General features: G+C 42.9%; 1 protein-coding gene across 2 annotated transcripts in view; it reads left to right on the top strand.

Moving 5' to 3' along the window:
• The window catches only part of LOC138245589 (uncharacterized), a 1,324,589-nt gene that overhangs the window by 254,252 nt on the left and 1,044,741 nt on the right, over nt 1–25,596 (top strand). For both annotated transcript variants that reach the window (XM_069199313.1, XM_069199321.1), the window contains one exon: nt 6,889–7,002. In XM_069199313.1, the coding sequence (XP_069055414.1) occupies nt 6,889–7,002 (114 nt within the window). The remainder of the gene's footprint in view (nt 1–6,888; nt 7,003–25,596) is intronic.

The following is a 25,596-nucleotide window of genomic DNA, read 5'->3' as shown; positions in this document are numbered from 1 at the left end:
TGTCGACCTGGCAAAATAAACCTTTTGCTAAACCTAATCTTTCCTGTTTAATACATATAAGCTACCCCTAGGGTAGGCCATGGACAGCCCAGAAGGAAGGGTGCAAGGAATTTATAAGGTGGGACATGTACTTTTAGGTTTTACATGTCCTGGAAGTGAAAAACTCATAAATTAATTTCTCACTACTGTAAGGTCTACCTCTCCCATAGGTCAACATTACAGTTAGCTTATTAAATTGTAAAAGTGTAATTTCCAAATGGTAACAGGTAACTAGTTCATGTGTGGTGACTCTGGAATCATAAATGAAAATCCTAATGTATGGTGAAGTCAGATTTTAAATTGAAATTCAGAAAATGTAACTTTTAGAAAGTTTGCATTTTCCTACCTTAGCCCTTTGCTGCCTGTAGCCTTTACCTAGATCACATGACTGGTTGTAGCTGACAGTTGAGCTTTGTGTATTCCTCCTAGGCAGCCTCACACAAAAGGGAGCTTAGGTGTATCTGGATGGGCCATCACAGAGAGGATGGGAGGGTAGAGCTGGGCACAGCCCCAATTACACTTGAATAATCTGTGCCCTGCCCCCATATAAAGGGCTGCATACTCCCTGTAGTTAGTATGGAGCCAGGACAGGTGAGGCAGGATGTCTGAGAACTTCAAAGGGAAACCTCGAAAAGCTTCTCCCCTACTTAAAAGGCACAACTGGATATAAATACTGGACCTCCAACACCACCACTTCATTACACTTCTGGACCTGTGGATAGTCTGCCAGGAGGAAGGACTTCTGTACTGCTGCAAGGACTGCCACTCTGCTGGACTGCTGCCCAAAAGAAACTGCTGTGCTGCAGCCTGCTTCCCTCTTGCCTGGGGACGGAGAACTGAACCTCCAACTTCATCTTGAACCCAGGATCCCAGAGTGACTCCGAGTACTAGTCTGCTGGCCTCCTGATCTGAGCCCCGGGAATGTAAAAGGATCCCCGACATCCTGCACCACTCTCTGGACACAGCTGCAGTGAGTTACAGACTCCTAAGTGGTGTTTTTCAGGTCCTGGACCGTTGGAGCAGCTTGCAGGTGCTGAAATCAAGCTTTTGGGCTCATTGTGACCCCAAATGGGCACCCACACACCGAGACCTAAGGGCTCACACCGAAAATCAGTGCGAAGCTCTGTCAGCCCGACTCTTCGCACTGCAGCATTGACAGCTCGCTGAGACCTCCAGAGCTAAGCTCCAGCAACACCTGCTTATTGCGCCAGCCATTTATTTGTGCTTCACAGTGCCTCCTGCGAATCTCTACCTGCTCCTCACAGTCCTCGTCAATGCGAACAGGATTCTTGGCACGATCTTGGGAAGGTAAAACTTCAGAGGGGACTAATCTGGGACTGTATCTGACCTGCGCTCCATTGGGGTCGGCCTGAACCTTTAAGTATCAGCCAGCCCAGTGCAACCTAATATCCAGAGTTGGCTCTATTTTCACTAAATTCTTTAAAAGCTCATATCTCCGGTTCTACTGACTGGATTTTGGTAGTATTGGTCTTGATTTATTTACCACATTTTGCTCTATTGTTCTAACTTGGTGTGGGATCTTTTTGTATGGTGTTATCACTGTTTTACTGTTTGAAGTGTTGCACACAATACCTTACACATTACCTCTAAGTTGAACCTGACTGCTCTGTGCCAGGCTCCCAGGGGGTTGAGCCCAGGGTAATTTGGGGTTGCTTGTGCCTTACCCTAACAAGGATTGTGGTTGCTGCCTGACCTGGGCACACACTCACTCAACCATTAACCCAGTTTCTCACAGTCTGCTATCCAACTTTTTTTCTTTTTTTTTAATATTTAGGGTCTTTCAAAACCTTGCAGCAAAATACTGACCCTTCTGTACTCAGTGAAATCTTTCTGTACCTTCTCCAGCTAGTTAACCCCCAGGATCGTAGAAAGGAAGTCCCTCAAGGAAAGGACAGAACTTGCTCATTCAGCCACCCACATCTGCCCCACCAAATCTCTTCTCGACCTCCTGACTTGCTCCAGTCATTCCTATTCCTACTGCCTATTTCTTCTGCCCTTGTCATAGATGAACTGCGTATTATACAATAATGATCCAAAACAGCTGTATTTCAGACAGCACCCCCCCACAAGTGGTGCCTGCATGTACAAATATTCAGCAACATCCAGTCTAACATTTGGCCAGTTTTTATCTTCTATTGGACAGGTCCTTTCCCTCATCCCCATGACATGTAGGGCTTGCCTCTCTCTTCCATCCAAGGACTTTACAGATGTGTGTGTGAGATAAATTAAGGAACAAGCGTGGCAGCTGCATATTGCACAGTCTGATGGCAACAGATAAGATATGTAGAGATATGCAGGTAGGCCAGATAAGACTGCATTCCTAGAATTCAAACAGGATCGGATAGCTGCATGGATCACCAACCATCTCCCTTTTGATCTTCAAAATGGAGTAATATTTGCCAGCAATCTTGTTGCCATGTGGGCAGAAGGTAAGATCAGCTTTGATAGTAAGATCATCATTTTTGGTCAGAGTAGCAGGGGCAAAGGGTGAGTCAGTAACCAAACAGAGGTTCAACTGATTCCCACGAACCAACACTTCTGTCTTACCTTATTCAAGTATAAACTGTTAGTGGTCATTCAACAAACGAATGAAGCAAGGCATTCCTGAAGTTTTTGGGGAAGGTCAGAATCATTCATTCTTTGTTGTATGTGGAATTGAGTATCAACAGCGCAAGTAAAAAAGTAAATCCAAAATAATTAAATAAAACACCCAAATGGGTTAAGTAAATGATAACAAATGCCACAAAATACATAATAGTTTTAAGGAAATCAATGTCCAGTGTTTCTGCCTTTAAAAGGAACAATACTTCAGTTACTTTATTTAATAAAATTACTCAGCTACATAATAAAAACAATACGTTGCTAGTGCCACATGGACTACAAATCTGTGTCAGAGGACTCTTGATGTTAAACAGTGTATAGCCCCTCCCTATTGTGTTCGTCAAGCAGTTCAGAACAGTAAGTTCTTCCTACTGTATTTGCCATAGACCTCTCACTGTAAAACCCTTTCCTTTTGAAATTGGCATTGACAATGCATACCACCTTCCTATTGCAAGAGTTAGCAATGTAAAACCTGACTCGAAAACGAAGCAGCACAGTGCTGACTCTGGGAGGTGCTGTGAATTCAGGACTGAGCAATGCACAAAAACACACACAATAAATGAGCATCCTAAGAGGAAAAGTAATGAACACACAACTAAATTCCTGACTTCAAATGACAGATATTTACAGGATTTCAGGTAGAATTACAAAATGGATCCCCTCCTTTAAGAGGCTTGCTAATTATACCAATGCAAGGCATCTACCCTATAGAAACATCAAAGGGAACAATTAACCCTTTAAATGTAGTCTGCTCCCATTATAATTGAGGTATCACGTGCCAATTTGCACTCCAGCAGATTCTAATCCTAAATAAATAGCAATGCTCCTGTACACTTGTACTGGAAAATGTGAGGCTTTTCATAATCAAAAAGGTTAGAGCTAAAGGCTTTGTCAAGCTATTCAAATGCAAAATGGGAGGTCAATATTACCACATTAATAATAAACCTAGCTTATTATCTTTGACATGGAAATCTAAGCATGACCATTTTTTTCTTTCCGTAGACAGACCCACCAAGTATTTTACAATGGCTTAAAGTATAAATTGATTTAATCCCTCAACCTCCCTCATGAGAGCCCGATCAAGAAAAGAGGGATATGTGTTAAAACCCATTCTATTGCATTTGTCACAGACTTTACAGTGTAAATCCCTTTCATTTGGTATTTGACAGATAGCTTAAACATTGTAAAACCATTTTCAGGTGCATTTTCAGTTTACCATATAATACCCGTTGTTATTGTATTTGTCAGAGAGTTCACAATGTAAAGACCCCCAATATGGTGTGTTATAGAGTTCTCTTTTAGAACCAACAACTAACAAAATGTAGCCTTTTCCTAGAAACCCTTTGGAGCTCTCCTAGGTTTTAATAAATGAGACCGAAATATTTTTTGGAACTACATGCAGAATACATCTGCACTGACAGAGTAACCTAGGCAGAACAACTTATTTTAATAATATTGTTTTCTCCACAGGTACAGTTTACATTTGGCCATCTCTCACAGTCAGCTCTCATCTGCTTTCATGTTTCTTAAATTAAAAATGAAACTATTTTGGCAGAAATAGATAGAATATGTGTCCCTACATTTAACCCCATTTATATTTAAAAGGCTTCTGTCTTTGTTAGGTTCAACTTATACCCAAAATATGTTAATTATATATATTGAAAGAGCAGCAGATTTTTCCAGGTTCAAAAGCACAGTAGGTCATTGGCATATGTCCGACTTTTATAATTAGTGTATTTTTCCACCACCTACTATTACACTCTCAGTAAGTAACTCATAAAAGGCTACCAGGTAAAGTCAAATAGAGTAGGCAAGAAATGAGATCCCTAGTGAAATCCCTCTCCTAAGGAAACAACTCGGAAATTATTCCATTACTCATAACTTTAGCTTTTGCTCTTCTATCTGATGAGGTAATCATTGAAATAAATAAATCTGGATATTGAATGCTAGGAGAGTCTAAAACAGGATGGGCTATCAGTCTTTACCAAAGGTATTCTCCCAATCGAAGCTGATGTCTACATTTGATATTCAGTTGTTGTCACAACAAAAATGCGATGTTACTGCCACAGTGGGCACACTAACACTGCTTCAGTTTTCTTAAGTTTTCCACCTGTTAAGCATCCATCTTGATCAACCGCCCTACTACTGCTACTGTCTGCTTCTCACAAAGTGATGACTTGCCACATGTTTTTTTAACTTGCTTTTATGTTGATTCTTAATGTTTTTGTGTTTTAATATCCTTTAGTGTTGTTTACTGTTAGAAATTGGATCTCTAGCAGGGAGTGGTTTGCACCCTATCCAAGTTGGGACCCTTAGTCTAGTCAGGGTAAGGGAGTCACACAGCTAAGTTAACCCCTACTCACCCCCTTGTTAGCTTGGCACTAGCAGTCAGGCTAATTTGAGAGGCAAAGTGTAAAGTATTTGTACACACACACACACACTAACACAGTGAAAACACCACAAAAGTACTCCACACCAGTTTAGAAAAATAGCCAATATTTATGTGAGTAAAACAAGACCAAAACAACAAAAATCCAGCATATACAACTAAAGATGCAAATTTCCAAAGATTACACCTTAGTATAGCACTTAGAAACACAATCGCTCCAACTGGGGCTATCACAGTGTCTTGATGGAGTTGTTTCCAACGGTTTGACGCCACTCACAAGGAAACAGGGTATGGTCACGCAGTTGCTCAGACCCTAGTTGCGGAAGTGAGGCGTCGATGGAGCTGGTAAGGCGACAGTTCCTTACTGCTAGGGTGGGATGGTGAGGTGCCGGTTCCTTACAATTACAGGAGAGGTGATGCGGCGTAAGTTCCTGATGACCAGGTGAGGTCGATTAATCTAGCAGGTCAAGATGTGAGGCGTCAACTTTGGGGTGTCGCGATCACACCACGGGGCCGCAGATGCTGCAGCGGAGTTGGGTGTCCTTGACGTTGGGGACACAGCACTTGAGACACGCAATGTGACAAGACTTCGGAGGCACTGTTGCCGTGTTGGGCCTGTGATGCTGGTCACAGTCGTTGTACTCAGCAGAGACCACAGCTCTATTGCAGTTAGCGGAGATGATGTGCTTGTTTTTTTCTTGGTTGCACCAGAGCTCACTTCCAAGGGCCCAGGAACTGGATTTGGCACCACTTGGCAAGTCAGGACTTTCAGCAAGAGAGCCCAGATGCTGGCAGATGAAGTCTTTGATGTCCCTGAGACTTCCTAACAGGAGGCAAGCTCAGTTCAAGCCCTTGGAGAACCTTGGAAAGCAGGATGTAGAAAGCAAGGTCCAGTCCTTTCACTCCCATGACAGAAGCAGCAGGCCAAAGCAAACAGGCAGAGTGGCAGTCCCTCCTGCAGCATCCAGCTCCTATTTCTGGCACAATATTCAGTCCAGAAGTGTTCTAAGTATGTGGTGTCAGAGGTCCAATACTTATACCCATTTCTTTCAAAGAGAAGTCTTTGTAGTGTACAGGACCCAGGCCCCAGACACACTCCAGGGGGTTAGAGGCTGCTTTGTGTGAGGACAGGCACAGCCCTTTTCAGGTGCAAGTGTCAGTTCTTCCCACCACTCTAGCTCAGGAAGATCCATCAGCCTGGTGATGGGACATCAAGATATGCAGGTCACACCTCAGCTCCCTTTGTGTGACTGTCTGAAGTGAATACACAAAAAGCCCAACTGTCATCCTTACCCAGACGTGTATTCAGCAGACAGACAGAGTCACAGAATGGTAGCATTTGATTTACAGGCCCTGGGCACATATAGTGCACTTTACTAGGGACGTACTAGTAAATCAAATATGCCAATCATGGGTACACCGATCACACTTTAGCACTGGTTAGCAGTTGTAAAGTGCCCAGAGTCCTAAAGCCACCAACACAGGTCAGAAATATTGGAGGGGAAAGGCAAAACGTTTGGGGATAACCCCGCAAAAAGGGTGAGGTCCAACATATACACTTGCTGTCTGTGCCTGGCTCAAAGATGTATGATGTTTTCCTTGTCTTATTTACAGTAAATTGCCACTTTGCAGATTAGCTTTCTAAAATGTGTCTTATGCTTTGCAAATCTTTATTGTGTAATCATAGTAATTCTTGATATTCCTATCATATACCTGTGCCATGAAAATCAACTGTACAAATGTTGGAGATGTGTTTGCTTCTATAAAGTGCCACTAATCTGTTAGAGATCTGTGCTACTGCATTTAAGTGCCTGTGCTCGTGTCTTTTTCATATCCAGAATGGCTAGCACACAAACATTTCCTGAAGTGCCTGATGCTCGAAGAAGGAAGCAAGTGTTCAGGTTTCAATGCGAAGAAGAGATTTTGGAGCATGCCCAGCACTGTCATACACTGTAAGTGGGGCACTGCATTCCCTATGAGACAAAATTTGAGCTTGAAGTAAAAGTATGGTTATGATTATTTTAAGTCTGTACCATTGTATCAAAGGAGTTGAGGTACTTCAGAAGATCGTAAGGTCACAAGTTCCCATGATTAAAACTTGCAGGTGAATGGTATATCTCATTTGGCTCAGACTTGCCAAGCAGGACCAGTTGATACGTGTTTGATAGATGTGCAGCAAACCACTAAGTTAAAGTTGATGGATTGATTTTGTTGCTGATGAGGAGGACACTATCCATATAGTTGATGGAGACAGCTTTTTGATTTTATTGAGTGTATATATATATATATATATATATATATACGTATATATTACTCAGTGGTGGTCACCACTGGGAAGTTATAGTTAGGACCACGTTTCCACTGGAAAATAATTTTTTGTTTTTGGTGCCATTTGATCAACCTTCCCAAAGCTTTCATAAAAAAACAGCTCCTAATCGAAACACAGATGTGGCCGCAGCCATCATAGAACTCTGAGACTCAGTCAAAAGTCCTAATAAAATGCAAAAAAAGATGTAGGGGCAGGACAGGGATACCCTGACCCCCTAGGCCTGGTGGTGGGGTCCCAAAGGGACCCCGCTAGAGGCCAAAATCACTTGTTAAAAAACTTTGCCGCACGTTTGCAGAGAATTCGCAAATCTATGTAAAATGTTTTTTTTAAAAAGTGTTGACTTCCTCGCCTCTTTTTAAAACCTCCCCAGGGTGGGGCAGGGACCAGGGGCCAAATGTAGGTTATGTTTTGGGGGAGGGGGTGCATGGCCCTCTCCCTCATCCTTGAGAACCCCCGGGGATCTGACCCCTGGAGCTGAGGTAATAAAAGAGAGTGGGGTGTACCCCTACCAGGAGCCTTAAAAAGGCCCCAGAGATCCACCTCCCCGGGGCCGTCATTGTAAGTAAAAGAGAGAAGGGCTTAAAAAGGACCCATGGTCCCCTTTCTCCAGGGCAGAGTAATTAAAGGAAGCAAGGGCAGCATGCAGTCCCCTTTCTGGAGCTACATAGGCCCCTGGCACCCCATCTTCCCAGGCTGCAATGTCAATGAAAGGTGAGAGTAGACTGGACCCCCTTCACAAACCTTAAAATGGCCCCTGAATACCCCAACCCCCATGGCCATCATTTTATTTAAAAGGGAGGGGGGCACATGGCACCCCTCCCTGAGCTTTCAAAGGCCCAAGAACCTCACCCCCCAGGGCCTCCTCACTTCCTGTGTCCTGTTGTGCCCACCCCCAGGACACAGTAGTTTTTCTGCCTGTACTACCACAGGCAGGAACAAATGTGTTTGCTCCAGTCTGGCAGGAGTATTTTTAAATCTCCCACCAAACAGGAGCAAACACTAAAGGCCTCATTACCATTTCGGTGGATGGAAAAGCCCATCCACTGGAATTCCCATGGGGAGGTTGCCGCCATTGAGGATGCCTCCCCACCGTGCCCATTACGAGTTTCCCTACAGCAGTGTCTCTGGCTCATAATACAGCCGGCGACAATGCTGTAGTGCGTAGGGTGCACCAGCACGCGTTGAAATCGTCACTGTCTGCAAAGCAGACAGTGAACATTGTGACGGTGCTGGCCAAGGGTAGCCCCTGCACTGCCCATGCCAAGTGCCTGGGGCCCCTTGCACCCTTTCTCCGCCAGCCTTTTTATGGAAGTGCTACCACCATAAAATTGCTGGCGAAGAACAAAGTCGTAATGTCCAGGTCAGCACTGCTTGCAGCGCTACCCTGGTGAATTAGGACCGCCATGACCGCCAGACTGCCGGGATGACTAATGCAGACGGTGCTCCCAGCCTACTAGAGATTTAAATATGCTCCCGCAGGCTGGGAGCTGACTTGTGTTCTGTTTCCTTGCCAGCACTGCTGCAGGCAGGTAAACAGAACAAATATTGCTCCCAGCCGGAGGGAGCAAGCATAAATAGCTGCTCCCTCTAGCAGGAGCAATGCTGCCTCCTGCACCATGCGGCAAACCAGGTGTGGCTGCATGGTCCCTGGCGCTCCCTGCCACAGCCCCAAGTGTGTTGCTTGGTGGGGGTACGGGGTGGGTACTGGGGCATCCACCTATAAATCATGGAGGCCCCAGGGGATGGGGTCCATGGGTTAGAGGGTGTGGGGGTCACGCGGCTTCTCTTCCCGTATAAAAAAAACAAAAAACAGGTGGCCCTGAAAGATGGGGTCCTCGGGGCCTGAGAAGGCTCTGGGAGGTTGGCTACGTGGCCACCCTCCCATAAAAACAAAACAAAAATACAGCCCGGGGATGGGGTTACTGAGGCCTAATAAGGCTCAGGGAGGTGGGCCATGTGGGGTGGGGTCTTTGGGTTCCAAAAAGCCTTGGGTCAGGGTACCAGCACACCTCCTCTCCTGTTTAATTTTATTTTGCCCCAATGGAAGGGGTCCCGGATCTTTTGAGGCTCGAGGAGGGGGCTTGCGGTCCCTCCCTTTTTAAATGTAATTTGTTCCCTGGACATGGGGTCACCATGGCGTAATGAGGCCACGTGCCTCCCCATCCCTTCTTGTTGGTTTTTGATATTCCTATCATTTACCTGTGCCATGAAAATCAACCATGGTGCGTGGGGTGCCTGGGGCCTGATAAGGCTCGGGAAGGGGACACATGGCCCCTCTTCTTTGAATTCGGCTATAGGGGATGGGGTTTCTGGGGTCTATTAAGGCTTAGGGAAGGTAGCTGCGTGGTCCCCTTCTCTTTTTCTGTTAAATTTGGCCCGGGTCTGCATGCCCCCCCCCCCCTTTAATATATAGGTTTTAGCCGTGGTGGTGGGGCTCCCGGGGCCTGAAGGCCATCCCTATACCGCTTCACCAAAAGCTATGTGCAGCATGGGGCTTGCTGCCTACGAGGGAGTTGGTTGCAGGGCCTGACCACAGGCTAGGCCCTCTGGCCAGCCTCCTGCTGCACACGCATGGCATAGGGTTTACTTTACTTATGGTAATAAAATCCCAAAGGTTAAAGTAACATTGTAGTTAGGTGAAATGTTCAGTTACAAGGTAATGTTTTAAACTCTAAAAACAAAAAAAAATCACAAGTTATAGTTAATTCAAGTAAGTATAACTGGTGCCCTAAGGTAACTATAACTTTTGCCCTTGCCATGTATGGCTAATTACCCCAGATATTATATCACTCATGACATCTTTTTGACATCATTGAAAATATCACTGCAACATTTGCAATGACATTATTGATCAGAAAACTGTGCATGGTGGTGCGCAAGTTATAGTTACCTTAGTGCATAAGTTATTGTTCACAGTAACTGCTGAAGTTCTGTTGTTTTTTAGAGATTAAAACATTATGCTCTTTGTTACTGAACATTTCACCTAACTATAACAATACAATAACCTTTGGGACCTAGTTTCCATAGGAAAAGCATTTTTTTTTTTCCTATAACTTTGGAGTCGTTTGATGAATCTTCACAAAATTTACAAAACTAGTTTGCCACTCACTTCTGCTACTGTTTTGAAAGTTTTGGGGTCATTTGTTAAGCGGAGACTGAGGAAGAGGGAGGGGATCCCAAAACATGATTTTCCCATGCAATTTCTCATATGGATTTTAGACAGAACTAGAGCCTGAACCACTGTACGAAATTGCAAAAAAATTTGGCAGAAAGCTAGATCTTGGTCTGGAAAGAGTGCTTTTAGTAGTTTGGTGTAGATCCATTCAGTAGTTTTAAAGTTATTAAAGGAAAATGAAATATAGATATCTAGCAATATGGATCCTTCATGGATCCACTTGCTGAGGATCCACTGGTCTGGGGGAAAGCAAGGCATTGATTGTCGGGCCACAACCTGAGAGGAACGTTGCAGCTGCCATTTTCATTCTTGCATCGGGGCAGATTGGAGGAGGGCAATGAAAGGTAACATAATGGGTCAGGATACAGGTATCCTGACCCCATAGGACAGAAGGAGGGGTCTTTGAGGGAACCCTCTTGGGAAAAAATTGCCCCAAGTTTTTTTTGGTTGATCCACAGATCGACTGCAGCAGTCACTGTGACCTCCCCAGTGTAAATCCATGAGGGATCCGAAGGCCCAAAATCCAATGAAAAAAGTACACCCACTCACACACCAAAGCCCGCTGTACACAGTCAAAGGCTGTGCGCAGCATTAGGGTGGGTACAGGCAGCGGGGTTTACCGCAGAACCTGGCCACAGGCCAGCCCTGCCACCAACCTCTGCCATGCATGTGTTGGTGGTTGTATTAACTCACAGTATTTATATATCACTTTATGTTAAAAAATTAAAGTTTACTGAAAAAAACAAAGGGTACAGGGATGTTATAGTTAAGTTGATGTTTTACCCCTACAAGACCACAGAAATTCAGCAGTTAGAGTTACATTTGTCAGAAGAAACTAACTTGTGCCATTAAGTAACTTTAGGCCATGAGTTATAGTTTATTAACATAAGCATAACAATAAGTATAACTCTTGCTACCTCCCGATGTTCCCAACCTTGGGAGGTAGCTCTTTGCTTTTACTTGGTGGGAGCTGCAAAAGAAAACACTCCGCTTCCAGCAAGTGGTAGCTGTCAAAATGCTCCAGCTTGCTGGAAGTGGAGTTTTCATCTCTTTCCCTGCCTGCAGACATGAGGGTAGGGAAAGAGATGAAAAGATTGCTCCCACAGGCAGGGAGCTGCATTTTCATCAGTACCCTGCGTGCAGGAGCAATACCAGCTCCCACAGGAAATAATAAACATAAATTAAAAATAATAAATTGTGCTTCGAGTATTTATGATAGGGCAGGATTTATTCTGGCACAAAGTTCATTTCCCAGAAATTAAACTCAACAGGAAACACTTAAAGATAAAAACAAAGCAGGTGCCCAAATTGAAGCTTCACTTCTGTAAAGTGCTAATCATCCTAACTTCGTGCACATGGTCATGGCAAAGTAAATGTGTTTTCTCTGCATTTCCACTGTGAAACGTTATCTGTAAACCTTGAAGGGGGTGTTTGCATTCTTTGTGTTTTTGAGCACAGTATCTTATGTAGTGACTGTGAGGAGTGGGTTATTTATCGTGAGCTGCTGCTGAGACCAGAGATTGTGTTCACCCTTTGAAAACCTGCAAGTATGTAAAATGCCCTAGAAGCCCCACCTGTTTGGCCCTGCTACATATACATGAGTTATATGGAACATCCTTCCACCATTTTCCAAGGAAGATTAACAGCTTACTAAAAGGACCCCCTGAACACGTTTCCCACCCATTTTGGAGACACGTTCAGGAATATGATCACATCTCTACCAAACAAAGAAGCACTTAATGAGTACTGTGGGTAGGCCACAGGGCTAAGTGGTTATAGGGGGTTGGCCGCATGGTTGAAAGCTGTGCGTGGTTAGGTGATTTTAGGGGTTGGCCGCAGGCCAGGCCCTGCTGCCAACCCTCACTACACACTGGCAGAGGTCATGTGTGGTGCAGGGTTAGGTGGTTTTAGGGGGTTGGTCCCAGCCAACCCCCGCCGGCATGTGTTGAATTAACAGAAAGTAATTAAAATTATGTTACGTTAAAAAACCATAGAAATTCACTGAAAAAAACAAAGGTGACAGGGACATTATAGTTAGGAAATTTAATTTTAAAAAGATAGAAACCATAGAAATTAACTAAAAAAACAAAGGTTACAGGGACAATATATTTAGGCTCACATTTTAAACCTACAAAACCATAGAAATTCAGCTGTTATAGTTAGTTATTTCTAGCAACTATAACTCACGCCCTAAGGTAACTGTAACCTCGTCATGCACTGCTAATTGCCCCAGATATTACAGCACTCATGACATCTACTGTGACATCATTGATAATATCACTGTAACATTTGCAGTAAAATGTTTGATGAGAAAACTTTGCATTGCGAGGGCACAAGTTATAGTTACCTTACTTACTTTTTTAGTTCCTAACCATAATGTCCTTGTAACCTTTGTTGTTTTCAGTGATATATATTACCCACTTGTGGTCGCCAGTAGGTAGTTATAGCTAGGACTTAGTTTCCATAGGAAGAGCTCTTTTTGTTTTGACAATAACTTTGATGCAACTTGAAATTTTTTAAACATACTTCAGTCAGTTCAGCTGTTGTGTTGAAAGTTTTGTCAAGGGGGGGCGAGAGAAAGGGGGGTCCCAAAATGCATTTACCCCATGCCTTTTCCCACAGGGACTTTGGACACGACTACAGCTCAAACTGCTGCACTGAATTACACCACATTAGACAGAAAGCTAGCTTTTGGTCCAGAAAGCATGCTTTTTGTGATTTGGTGTGAATCTGTGCAGTAGTTTCTGGATATTGTAGGTTACAAATATAGATATCTAGGGACATGGAGGATCTGCAGATCTAACTGATCCTGTGCTGATATCTGATTGGCTGCCAACAGTTCAATTAGGAAGTGTTGGCAGCCATTTTAGGACTCAGCTTCAGCCATTGCCGGCTCCCCCAGGACGTGGTGAGGTGGCTAGGACTGCAGGGACTTTCAGACTCCAACCACCCACCCCCCCCCATGGTCCTGTCACTCTTTCTCTCTCTTCCATCCTACAAAGGGATGGAAGAGAGAGATAGATTGTTACTGCAATGGTTTCTTCTCCATGCAATAACTTCAAAGTGTCATCAACAAATTTAAAAAAACAGTCACCTCTATTCTGCTTGTGAAGCTGTTGGACTGTTGCTCAGTAGGTTGAAGGTTCAAATCTTGGTATCTTATGTTAGTATGTCTATTTAATTGTTCACGTTTTGAATGTTAAACATTCCTAATGATGGAACATTGAGGTCTTTTATACATCAAAATCTTTAAGTTACATGTCATAGTTATGTCTGGACACTGCAGTGTACGCAGGTACCTGTGGCCTAGAAGTTAAGGTCTCCAATGCTCACACTAAAGGGCGAGGGTTCCAGTCTATGTGTGTCAGTGGTCATTTCCCAGATTTAGTTTATTTTCAACTTCAAATATTTAAGGTACATACAGAAAGGTCATCAAACTCTTTTAACTGGACAAATGCATCTTTCTTTTTCATGTCAGAATATATCTCATTTTAAGTATAACATTTGTCAGAACCTAAAGAACCTCTTTCTATCTTTCAAAACCCACCTCACATGGATGAAGGGCGTGCATAACGCAGGTTTGGGTGATTATAGAGGGTTGGCTGCTGGGCCTGGCCACAGGCCAGGCCCTACAGCCAACCTCCACCGCACATGTCCTTTGGGTGTGCGCACGTGGGTTTGGGTGGCTATATGGTGTAGGGTGTGGCTGCAGGCATATTAACATATAATAATTAAAATTACTTTACATAAAAAAAAACATACACATTCACTGAAATAAAGCAAAGGTTACAGGGATGTTATAGTTAGGTTCTGAATTTACTTGCACAAAACGATAGAAATTCAGCAGTTATAGTAAGTTACATCAAGTAACTATAGCTCAACCAGGAAGTGTTGGCAGCCATTTAGGGAGTCAGACTCAGCCGAGTCCCCAAAAAAAGATTAAAAAAATAAAGAAACGGGTGCAGGGTGTACAAACCCCTTATCCTTGGTCCTGGGGTCCCCTAGGGACCCAACCAAGGCAAAAACCATATTTGTTTAAACATTTTTGCAGTGAATTCGCAGCACGTTTGTGGCAAAAAAAACAACCGTGGGCTCTCACGCTTGTTTTCAAAGAAAGCCCCTCAGTGGTCTAGGTCCTAGGAAAACACCCAAAAATATAATAGAAATGAAGGAGTGGGGAGCCTGGGGCTCCCTCCTAGGGTGCTAAAGAGCCCCAGGGACCATCACCTCCCCAGGGCTTAATATTAATTTTGGAGGGGGCCACGCAAACCCCCCTCAATGGGCTCTAATGAGCCCTGGGGACCACTACCTCCCCGGGGCTTTATTAAATTAATGGAGGCGGTTCGCATTGCCCGCTGACATGCGGGCAGGGAAACAGATGAAAGGATTGCTCCCACACGCAGGGAGCTGCATTTTTAGCAGCTCCCTGCATGCAGGAACAATGTCAGCTCCCGTAGGAGGCGTGGAGCCAGCTCGGACCCCGGGGCCTTGAGGCTCCCCCTGTGATCCCATCTGATGGAACCCCTCGAGGAACATTCACATTGGGAAAGTTACAGACACATAGGCTTATTAGAGACAATATCTTGGTGTCCTTTATGCAGCTGTAGTATAGGAGATGCGCTATACATTTACTCAGTGAGGTAGAACTTATTAATTAGCCAGTAAAAAGTACTCCAGTTAGGTAGACATTTTACACAAAACTGTGACCTTTTCTTCGATAAATACCCACAGCAAGATTCATTCTAGCATGATGCTTATTTCATGGAAATTAAACCTCAATGAGAAGCACTTACAGAATGAAACAAAGCAGGTGCCCAAGTTGAAGCTCCAATTTTGTAAAGTATTAGTCATCCTAACTTCTTGCACAGTGCCAAGGCAAACCACATGTGTTTTCTCTGCATTTCCACCTTGAAACGTTATATGTAATCCTTGAAAGAGATGTTTGCATCCTTGCTTTTGCAAGCGCATTATCTCATGTTGTGATTGTGACATGTAGGTTCTTTGTTGTCATCTTCTGCTGAGACCAGAGATCGTGTTCTCCCTTTTAAAAACTACAAGGATAAAAGATGTCCTAGTGATAACGCGTCAGAACCTTGATAAGTAAACTTACAATGAGACACGTCTAGGCCAATGAACATTTTGACCACTTTTGGGGACTTCCCAGGACGAGATATCTTTTGGCATCGCAATCAATAGATCAATAACCTCATCAATCTGCACAATAACGAATCAATCCAGTTAATCAATAACCTATAATATAGATCAATACAACGAACTCACCATGACCTTTCAGCCATGAGTAACCACAACAAATCTAGTAAGAGTTAGGATATTTATTCCCTATTAGTTACAATCTAAAATCATGTTTATTCGTCTCAACAATAGCAAGCACATCAAAACCACTATAGCTCGGCAAATCGAGCAAAACTTTATCAAAGCATAGATCATGAACATTAGAATAAAGCACGACATTAACATGAGGCAACTTTAGCAGAATATCATTAGTACATTATTCAACAAAGCAAGAATTCAGTCATTTGTTTATTGGCATCCGATATTAGTGAACTCCATAACTAACCTCGAATTAGCATCAGCATGTTGGTCTTCATGCAAAACAATTTGGCAACATGAATTTGGAAAACATCTAACTATGGTCTCTATCAAACGAGCAGTTGGTACCTAGAAAGGAAAGGCAAACAGACAATAACAATTTCATCAGATAGTTACCCATCCGAATGAGTCAGCAAACAGCATCAGTCTTCATCCTCAGGACATCAGTCGATTCGCCATCAGCCAGGACAAAACAGGTAAATCTCAGTAGGGCATAGCAAGAAAAGGCTCTTCCCTCATAAGGAGGTGAAGTGCATAACAGGCAAGGAATAAGGTGAGGATGGTTTAAGTATAAGACAGCCAAAGACAAAGGGGGTTATTCTAACTTTGGAGGAGTGTTAATCCGTCCCAAAAGTGACGGTAAAGTGACGGATATACCACCAGCCGTATTACGAGTTCCATAGGATATAATGGACTCGTAATACGGCTGGTGGTAAATCCGTCACTTTTCCGTCACTTTTGGGACGGATTAACACCTCCTCCAAAGTTAGAATAACCCCCAAAGTCTCTCAGAATGGTAATGGCAAGGTTTGGTGAGGAAGAACAGAGAAGAATGGCTCAATAATAATGGCTAGGAAGAATGGCTGATTTCTTTTCGGGTCACGCCGTTATATCAAATCTGTCGAACAAGTCTTTAATTTCCCATTGGGCAATATTTGGTGCATCGTTATCTCTGTCCAATAATCAGTCACACACATTACTAGAATTTTCACCGAACACAGTTCTCATGCAGTTGATTTGCTCCTGTGATTGACATCTCCAAAGGGTGGAATGTCAGGTAAGAAAAGTTACACTTGTCACTCCAGTCAGTAGTTCCATTGTCTTCTCTTAGTCCAGGCGACCTTGCACCTGTTGCGAATTACACTGTTGCACTTGGCAAGAATGTCTCCTTGAACAAGTTGGGTCCCATGAGAAAGAATTTACTACAGCTACACACATATCTCTAGCTTCTGGAAAAGTACTGCTTTGTGTCCTTCAGGAAAGCAGCACATTGCACGTTAGAAAAACACAATTAATATGAGACCAGGCAGCTAGGCCCAGACCCTCGCTAACTAAGGCCTAGTGATTAACTTAGCAAAAACCCTAATACAAAACTCTTAATGCTAATACAAAATCATACATTAGTACATTGTTAATTCATTATTAGTCAGTTTCATTAATCATCGTATACATTGGTGGCCACTCCCCGTGGGCACATTTCAAACGCGTACATTATTTTTCTAGGTTAACATATCTTCTATGCAGCTTCATTACACATTATATTGCAAGCTTTTCATGCTAATATTAATTTTAAAAGTCACACTCCAACACTAGTAGCCCCACCTGTTTATCCCAAACCCATATACATTAGTGGTATGAAACATCTTCCTGCCCTTTTCCCAGGACGATGAACAGCCTACTAAAAGGACACCCCAGCTTGTTTCCCTCCAGTTTGGAGTTGTGTTCTTAATGCACAGGAACATGATCACATCTCCCACGTAAAAAAAGAAGCACTACATGCGTGGCCTGGGGTTGGGTGATCATAGGGGGTAGGCTGCAGGGACAGGCCACAGGCTAGGCCTTGCCGCTAACCCCCAGCGGAAACAGCCGTAAGCTGTGTGTGGTGCTGGGTTCGGTGTTTAAAGGGGGTTGGCTGCAGAGCCTGGCCTGTGGCCAGGCCCTTTGGCCAAACCTCGCTGCGCATGGCCAAAGGCCGTATGTGGTGCAGGATTTGGTGCTTAATGAGGGTTTGCCGAAGGGGCCTGGCCGCATGCAGTGGTTGGATTAACATAAAGTAATTCAAATTACTGAACATAAAAAAAATTGAAAAAACATGGAAATTCACTGAAACAACACAAGGTTACAGGAATGTTATAGTTAGGAAAAATAATTAAAAAACCATAGAAATTCACTTAAAAAAAAACAAAGGTTACAGGGACATTATAGTTAGGTTCTGACTCGTGCCCTACGGTAACTATAATTTGCAACCTTCCCATGCACTACTAATTACCCCACATATTACATCACTTAAAACATCTTTGATAACATAATTTATGATATCATTGTAACATTTGCAGAAAGATTGAGGACAAAACTGTGCATGGTGGGGGGGAGTTATAGTTACCATAGTACACGAGTTATAGTTACTTCAGCTAACCATAACTATAACTGCTAAATTTCTGCTGTGGTTTTCTGTGAGTAAATTCAGAACCTAACTATAACGCCCTTGAAACCTTTGGTTTTTGAAGTGTGTATATATATATATATTTCATTTTCCCCTACTGAAAAAACTAAGATTACAGGTACATTATAGTGAGGAAATAGATTTTTGGAAAAAAAAACCATAGAAATTCACTGACAAAAACAAAGGTTACAGGGACATTATAGTTGGATTCAGATTTCACACACACAAAATAATAGACATTTAGCAGTTACAGTTATTTCAGCTAACTATAACTTACACCCCCTCAATGCACGGCTTAGGACCTCACATATTACATCATTCATGACATGGTCAGTGACATCCCAGGAATTAATTGTTTAGAAATCCCTTTCAACCGAATTTCTTGTGTACAGTGCAAGGCCAGGTGCACGCACCAGTACATATGGTGGAACTGTCCTCTGCAGAACTCCACGTCAGAGTTGCTCCCGTGTGAGCCCATTACTTATAATCAGATGAGGTCCCAGGGGTCCAAATGGGCCTGCGGAAGTGGGGCCACATGTGCTGCTTTATCCAAATATGTATATAAATTCACCCCGCCCCAACCTGGTGGGAAACTGTAATATTAGTGTGGGCGCGTGAGGGGAGCTCGAGCGTTACTCGAGTCCCAAACGCGCTCGCGAATTGAAAAAAAGACGGTTGGGAGAAAAAGGAGAAGCTGCGGGCACCGCACCGCTTGTGTAGGTCGAATAAACTACACTTTGTTTAAAAGTATCTTGATTTATGTGGCTTATTTACCACATTCTTTTGGCGACGAAGGTGGGATAACGAAGATATCGACCTACCGAGCGGCGTTGTTCAGGCAGGCTGATGTCCGACGAAGGTCTTCCAGGAACAACGCCCTCTTTCAGGAGAAAGAGGTGTGGCGTTTTGCTAAGAGCTGCTGTGAATTTCTTAAAGGGGAGTGTTTTAAAGGTGAAGTCACTCCTGGATCTAAGAGTTGCTGCTGGTGATTTTAAAGGAAAAGTCACCAGTTACCAGCAAGGAATTTAGGGGGAAACTACCCTAGAAATTGGAAGTTTTTCCTGCTGGTTTCCTTAGAATTAAGGAAGAAGGAAGAAGAATTAAGGAAGAAGTTATCTCTAAAACTCTTACTGTTGGCGGTGAGAATTTCCGTGTATTTTTTTGTTGTTATGTGACTTGATTTTAGCGGTGAGCAGTAATAGATATTCTGGATTGTTGGAGTCACCAACGTGGATAAGCGTAAAACACTTCACAGCATTGCAAAGATCTCGTCTGGTCTCATTTTTTTTTGTGAGCAATGGAGCACGTCTCAATTACTGCACCACCTTGTTTTCTTACACATCCAGGTACGCCAGCGATCCAGTGGGAGGACTGGATAGACATGTTTGACAACTATTTGTTGGCGTTGGACAGTGAAGAGTTTTCTCCTGCACGTAGAAAAGCGATTTTATTGAACTGTCTTGGATCAGAGGCGCAAAGGTTGTTCAAATTTATGCCAGTGGCTACAGACAATGGGGCACGCATTCCAGATGAGTTTAGGGAGGCTAGATTAAGATTGAGCAACAGGTTTGCTAAAGAAACCAATGTGGTTTTGGCAAGGTACAAGTTTTATACACAACCACAGAGAGTGGGGGAGTCTATTGAAGAATTTGTATCCAGATTAAGGGAGTTGTCAGTTAAATGTCAATTTGGGGAGATGTGCGACGAGATGATTAGGGACCAATTAATGGTTCAGTGTAAGAGCAGAAAGATTCAAGAAAGGCTGTGGGCTGCTAAGAATCCTTCTTTTGAAGATGCTGTTGACATGGCAAAAGTTGTGGAAGAGTCTGAACTTTGCATGAAGGAGATGGGAAGATATGGCAATGGGGGTAGGGAGCAACAAGTCTTCCAGGAGGTTGTGGGAGATGTAGGAAACAAAAGCAACAGTGTGGCTTTGGTAGAGAAGAAAACACAAGATGTTCTGAAAACTCAGAAAATGTGTGCGAATAAGAAGAAGTGTAACAGATGTGGTAGTAGTTTACACAGTAGTGATTTTAAGGGGTGTTTTGCAGTGGGGAAGGAATGTAGAAAGTGTGGGCGAAAAGGTCATTATGCACGTGTGTGCGTTGAGTGGTCAAAGTCAAAAGGAGTGGCGGTGTGTGAGGAGAGAGATGAGATGGTGGACCGCATTCTTAGCCTAGGTGAGGTTGATAAAGGTTACTGCGGTAAGAGAGAAAGTAGGCCCAAAGCATGGTTCACTGTTGGAAAGGTGAGGGTTGAGCTGATGGTGGATACTGGATCTAAGTACACAATAGTTCCCAAAGATATCTTCATGAAGAACTGGCCTCAGATTGGATTGAGGTCTAAAGACATATGTCCTGGGGGCTACCAAGGGGAGGAAATTGAGATCTTGGGTTTCTTTCCGACCGCCATAGGCTTCAAATCAAGAGAAACCTTTGGCAAAGTGTATGTGGCTGAGTCTGGGCCACCAATTTTGGGTTGGATGCACCAATATGACTTGAATATAATTGTGAATCCCAGAGGTAAGGAACAAATCTTGGTAGTGGATGATGGAGATGTCAATGCGATTCTGGAGGAAGTGGGGGAGGTGTTTCGAGAGGAGTTAGGAGAATTAGAGGGTTATGTTCATAAGATTCGTATGAAACAAGGTACCGTTGCCGTGAAACACAAAGTGAGGAAAGTACCTATTGTTGTTAGGGAAGAGGTGAGCAAGATGTTGAAAGAAATGTTGAAGGAGGGAGTCATTGAACCGGTTGAATCTCCAGAATGGACTTCGCCAGTGGTCATTACGAGGAAATCTAATGGGCAATTGAGGTTTTGTGTGGACCTCTGCAGTGTCAATCAAAACATAGTGACAGACAACTTCCCTCTACCGAACATCAATGAACTCATTATCTTACTTAATGGAGGAGGTTTTTTTTCAAAATTAGACCTCAAAAGTGCCTATCATCAGATACGACTACACCACAATTCACGCGATGTTACAGCATTTATCACCATGGATGGTACTTTCCGTTTTGTTAGAATGCCCTTTGGATTATCTTCAGCTGCAAGTGTTTTTCAGCGTATGATGACAAATGTTTTTGAGGGTTTCACTAATGTCTTATTTTTTCAGGATGACATTTTAATTTTTGCGTCAACTGTTGAGGAACATAACCAAATTCTGAGGAAGGTATTAAAGAAACTTTTGGAGGTGGGTTTAACGTTAAGAAAAGAGAAGTGTGTTTTCTTGACCAAAGAGATTGAATATTTGGGACACACCATTTTGTGTGAAGGAGTTAAACCAAAGAAAGATTTGTTGGAGGCGATCAAACTCTCTCCGTCACCAAAGAACAAAGATGAGTTGAGGTCCTTTATGGGTCTCATTGAATATTACTCCAAATTTGTTCAGGATTTCGCTGACAAAACGGAGGGGTTGAGAATATTGTTGCGCAAAGGTTGTAATTTTGTGTGGTCAAATGTGCAGCAAGAATGTATCGACAACATTAAGCAAGAGGTGTGTACTGCAAAGATTTTAGTACCCTTTGAAACTTCTTCTCCCACTATACTGACTGTAGATGCTAGTGTGTCTGGTGTAGGTGCAGTTCTGTCTCAAGTTCACTGCAGTGAAGAGAGGACGGTAGCTTTTGCTTCACGCTCTCTCACTGAGAGTGAGAGGAACTACTCTGTGATTGAGCGGGAGGCTTTAGCAGCTGCATGGGCTGTAGAATATTTTAGAACATTCTTGTGGGGTGTTTCTTTTAAGTTAAGAACTGATCACAAACCTTTAGTCAAGGTTTTATCAGCTGGTGGTGCGGGTAAGGGTTCTGCGAGATTGGCCCGATTGGCAGCTCGCTTGCAGGAGTATGTATACAACGTGGAATACATTCAGGGTTGGAGGAACATACAAGCTGATGCTCTCTCACGCATGGCTGTGGATTGGAAGTTGGTTGATGGGGAGGCACAATTCTTGAAGGGTGAAGAAGGAGCGGTGGCATTGATGGAGGAATTGTTACAACATGGTGTGGCAGCTTTCTCTAAAGAGGAGTGGTTGCAAGGATTGAGGGATGACTCGGTAATGCAGTGCGTGAGTAAAATGATTGTTGAGGGAGGAAGAAGAGAGAGTGCTGTGGCGGTATCTGTAAGGCCCTACATCAAGGTTCTAGATGAGTTGTCGTTGGGGGATGGAGGTGTAATAATGAGGGGTGATAGATTTGTACCTCCGGAAAAGTTACGGAGAAAAATCATACATTTGGCACATGAAGGGCATTTAGGACAAACACTGACTCAAAGAAGAGTTAAGGAAAACTTTTGGTGGCCAGGGGTCGATTTGCAAACTGCTCAATGGGTGGAAGAGTGTGTTCAGTGTAAGGAAAGTGAAAAAAGGTTAAAGCTGGGGAAAAGAACTTGGATGGGACATATTGAGGATCCAGGGGAAGCATGGCACACTATTTGTATGGATTTTGTTGGGCCATTGCCTGGTTTGGGACACGAAAAAAAATTTGCTTTAGTCCTAGTGGACGTGTTTTCTAAATGGTTGGAGGTTGAGTTTATGAGGGAAGTGTCGACAAGAAGTACTATCTCTGTATTAAAGGGTTTTTTTCAAAGAGAAGGGTGTCCCCATACACTCAATACTGACAATGGTACACAGTTGATCTCCCTGGAGATGAGAGTTTCTGTTGACCCATGGTATCACCCATAAACGTACTGCACTCTACAATCCACAAGCCAATGGTATTGTGGAACGCATGAATCGTATGGTCAAGGGTACAATTCAGTTGGCGGTGCAAGGAAACCAAAGTGTTAGTTCTGTTTTGCAAGAGGCGATATGGGCTCATCGCACCACGCAGCTGAGAGATAAGGGTAGAACACCTTTTGAGTTCATGAGAGGGCGTAAGGCCAGATCAAAGTTAGTGCCTGGTTGGTTGGAGGGCGATCGAATCAAACCAGGGAATCAAAGGGAGACGTCACTGACAGGAGGTTACTCTGGGATACAAGTTGGTGATTGGGTGAAAGTCAAGGATGGACGAGTGGGTGCAGGTTGGACAAAGTTTCGCGGTCCTTTTGAGGTTAAACACGTAGGAAATTTCAGTGTTGTTTTGGCGAATGGCACTATATGGAACAAAAGGAGGGTGGCCTTATATGAGAGAGGTGGTGGAAGTGCAGGAAATATAATCGTTACTAATGAAGATGGAGGTTGCAGTGGGTTTATGCTATCTGGGGGAGGTGGTGAGGGAGCGGATTCACCGGATGCTGACACTTCGCATGAGGATGACAATAACATAGAGGTTTTGGAGGGACAAACTGGTGTGGAGAATGAAGAAAATAAGACAGAATTTAAGAAGGGAAGTGGTAGAGTGAGAAGACCTCCTGCTTATCTGAATGACTACGTGAGAGATGGCGGGAAATTGAATTGAAAACTTTTGATTTTTTTTATAGTGTCTGAAATGTATTCCTCTCTTGAGTTACAGTTAATTTTTATGTTTTATTTAAAAAAAAAAAATTGTAATCTTGCTTGAACGTATTTCTCTTAGCTTTTGTCGAGCTATTGGTTAATTCTTTTTTATGTTCTTGTTTAATCTGAACAGTTTATGATTTTTGAATATGTGGTTATTATTGTTGTATTCTAAAAAAAAAACGCGCTCGCGAATTGAAAAAAAGAAGGTTGGGAGAAAAAGGAGAAGCTGCGGGCACCGCACCGCTTGTGTAGGTCGAATAAACTATACTTTGTTTAAAAGTATCTTGATTTATGTGGCTTATTTACCACAGAAACCTTGCCTGTTTTGTTTTAATTTTGCCACAGATTCGCTGATCCTCTGCAAATTTTCTGCAAAATTGAAAAAATACGTTTTTGGCCCCCAGCCCCTGTCCCTATAGGACCCCACTACCAGTCCTATGGGGGCAGGATATTCCTACCCTACCCCTTTGTCTTTTCTTTTTTTAATTAAATTTTTTCATCATGAGTTCTGTGGGATCTGCTGAGCCTCTGCGTCCCTAGATATGCATAAATATTTTTCTTTAATAACTCTAAAACTACTGAACAGATTTACACCAAATTACGAAAAGAGATCTTTCTGGACCAAGATCAAGCTTTCTGACAAATTTGGTGTAATTCTGACCAGTGGTTTGGCTGTAGTTGTGTCTAAAATCTCTATGGGAAAATGAATGAGGAAACCACGTTTTGGGACCCTCCTTTTTTCTCTGTCCACACTTGACAGATCACCCCGATGAGACAGCAGCTGAAGTGAGTGGCAAACTAGTTTTGGAAATTTCATGAAGATTTGTCAGATGGTGCCAAAATTATTAGCAAAATATAAAATGCTTTGCCTGTGGAAACTAGGTCCTAACTTTTGTTGAAAAAAAAAACCTAGAAATGTACTGAAAAACAAAGGTTAAAGTGGCATTATAGTTAGGTGTTGAAATTAGGTAAAAAATCAAACAAACATTTAGAACCCTAACTATTACTTTCACCCTGCCATGCACTGCTTATGACCTCACATATTTTATCACTCCTGACATTTTAAATCACTTAATTGATAGACATGTCTAATCACATTTGAGTTGACTTATATGAGTGCCAAATGTGCAATGCCTTTCTAATGGTGTGCAAGATCAAAGAGTTTACAAGTTTTTTTCTCAAATGTGGTAAGATCTGGTAGTTTTGAAAATGTGGACAATACCTAGCGCGAGGGAAGTATTGACAATGTTGAGTACAGGTGTAAGGGCTTGTCCAGAGAGGGACTCTTGTGGCAGAGGGCACAATTTATTCTTATGAGTGGCAGATTTGAAATAAAGTGTTAAGAGCTGAGGACTATCCTGGAGAGTTATTTAAAGGTAGTCCAATTGTGTGTGTTGCATGACAGGTGCAGTTGTGGTCTGTTTCATGCTGACCATTGAAGTTTCAAGGATATGACACAGTCTCCTGTTATCATTAAATATACCATTCTGTACAGGATCCTACATTTCTCCCACTCTTTCTGTGGCCATGTCACAATATTTCACCATCTTAAGATCATCAAATAAGATCACGTTGCATTTCGCTGCATGAAACCCTAGTTGCAAATTTACAAACCACTGCTTCACTTGTTTTGTATTGAACATATTTGCGTACAATTCCACTTAGGATTTGCCATCAAAGGTAGTTACACTAAGTACACTAAGTACTGACTTTGCCACACCCGGTCATGGGCAACCCTTGTATTCATGCTCTGAGTTTGCTTAATCAGTGGCTTGTACAGCTATGCAAATAATCAGAGTTATAAAATAATAACTGTATTAACCGCTAAAGT

Source organism: Pleurodeles waltl, chromosome 1_2 (genome assembly GCF_031143425.1).
Source record: "Pleurodeles waltl isolate 20211129_DDA chromosome 1_2, aPleWal1.hap1.20221129, whole genome shotgun sequence".
Classification (NCBI taxonomy): Eukaryota; Metazoa; Chordata; class Amphibia; order Caudata; family Salamandridae; genus Pleurodeles; species Pleurodeles waltl.
Note: the sequence above shows the minus strand (reverse complement) of the source record. Positions and strands in the feature narration are given on the sequence as shown.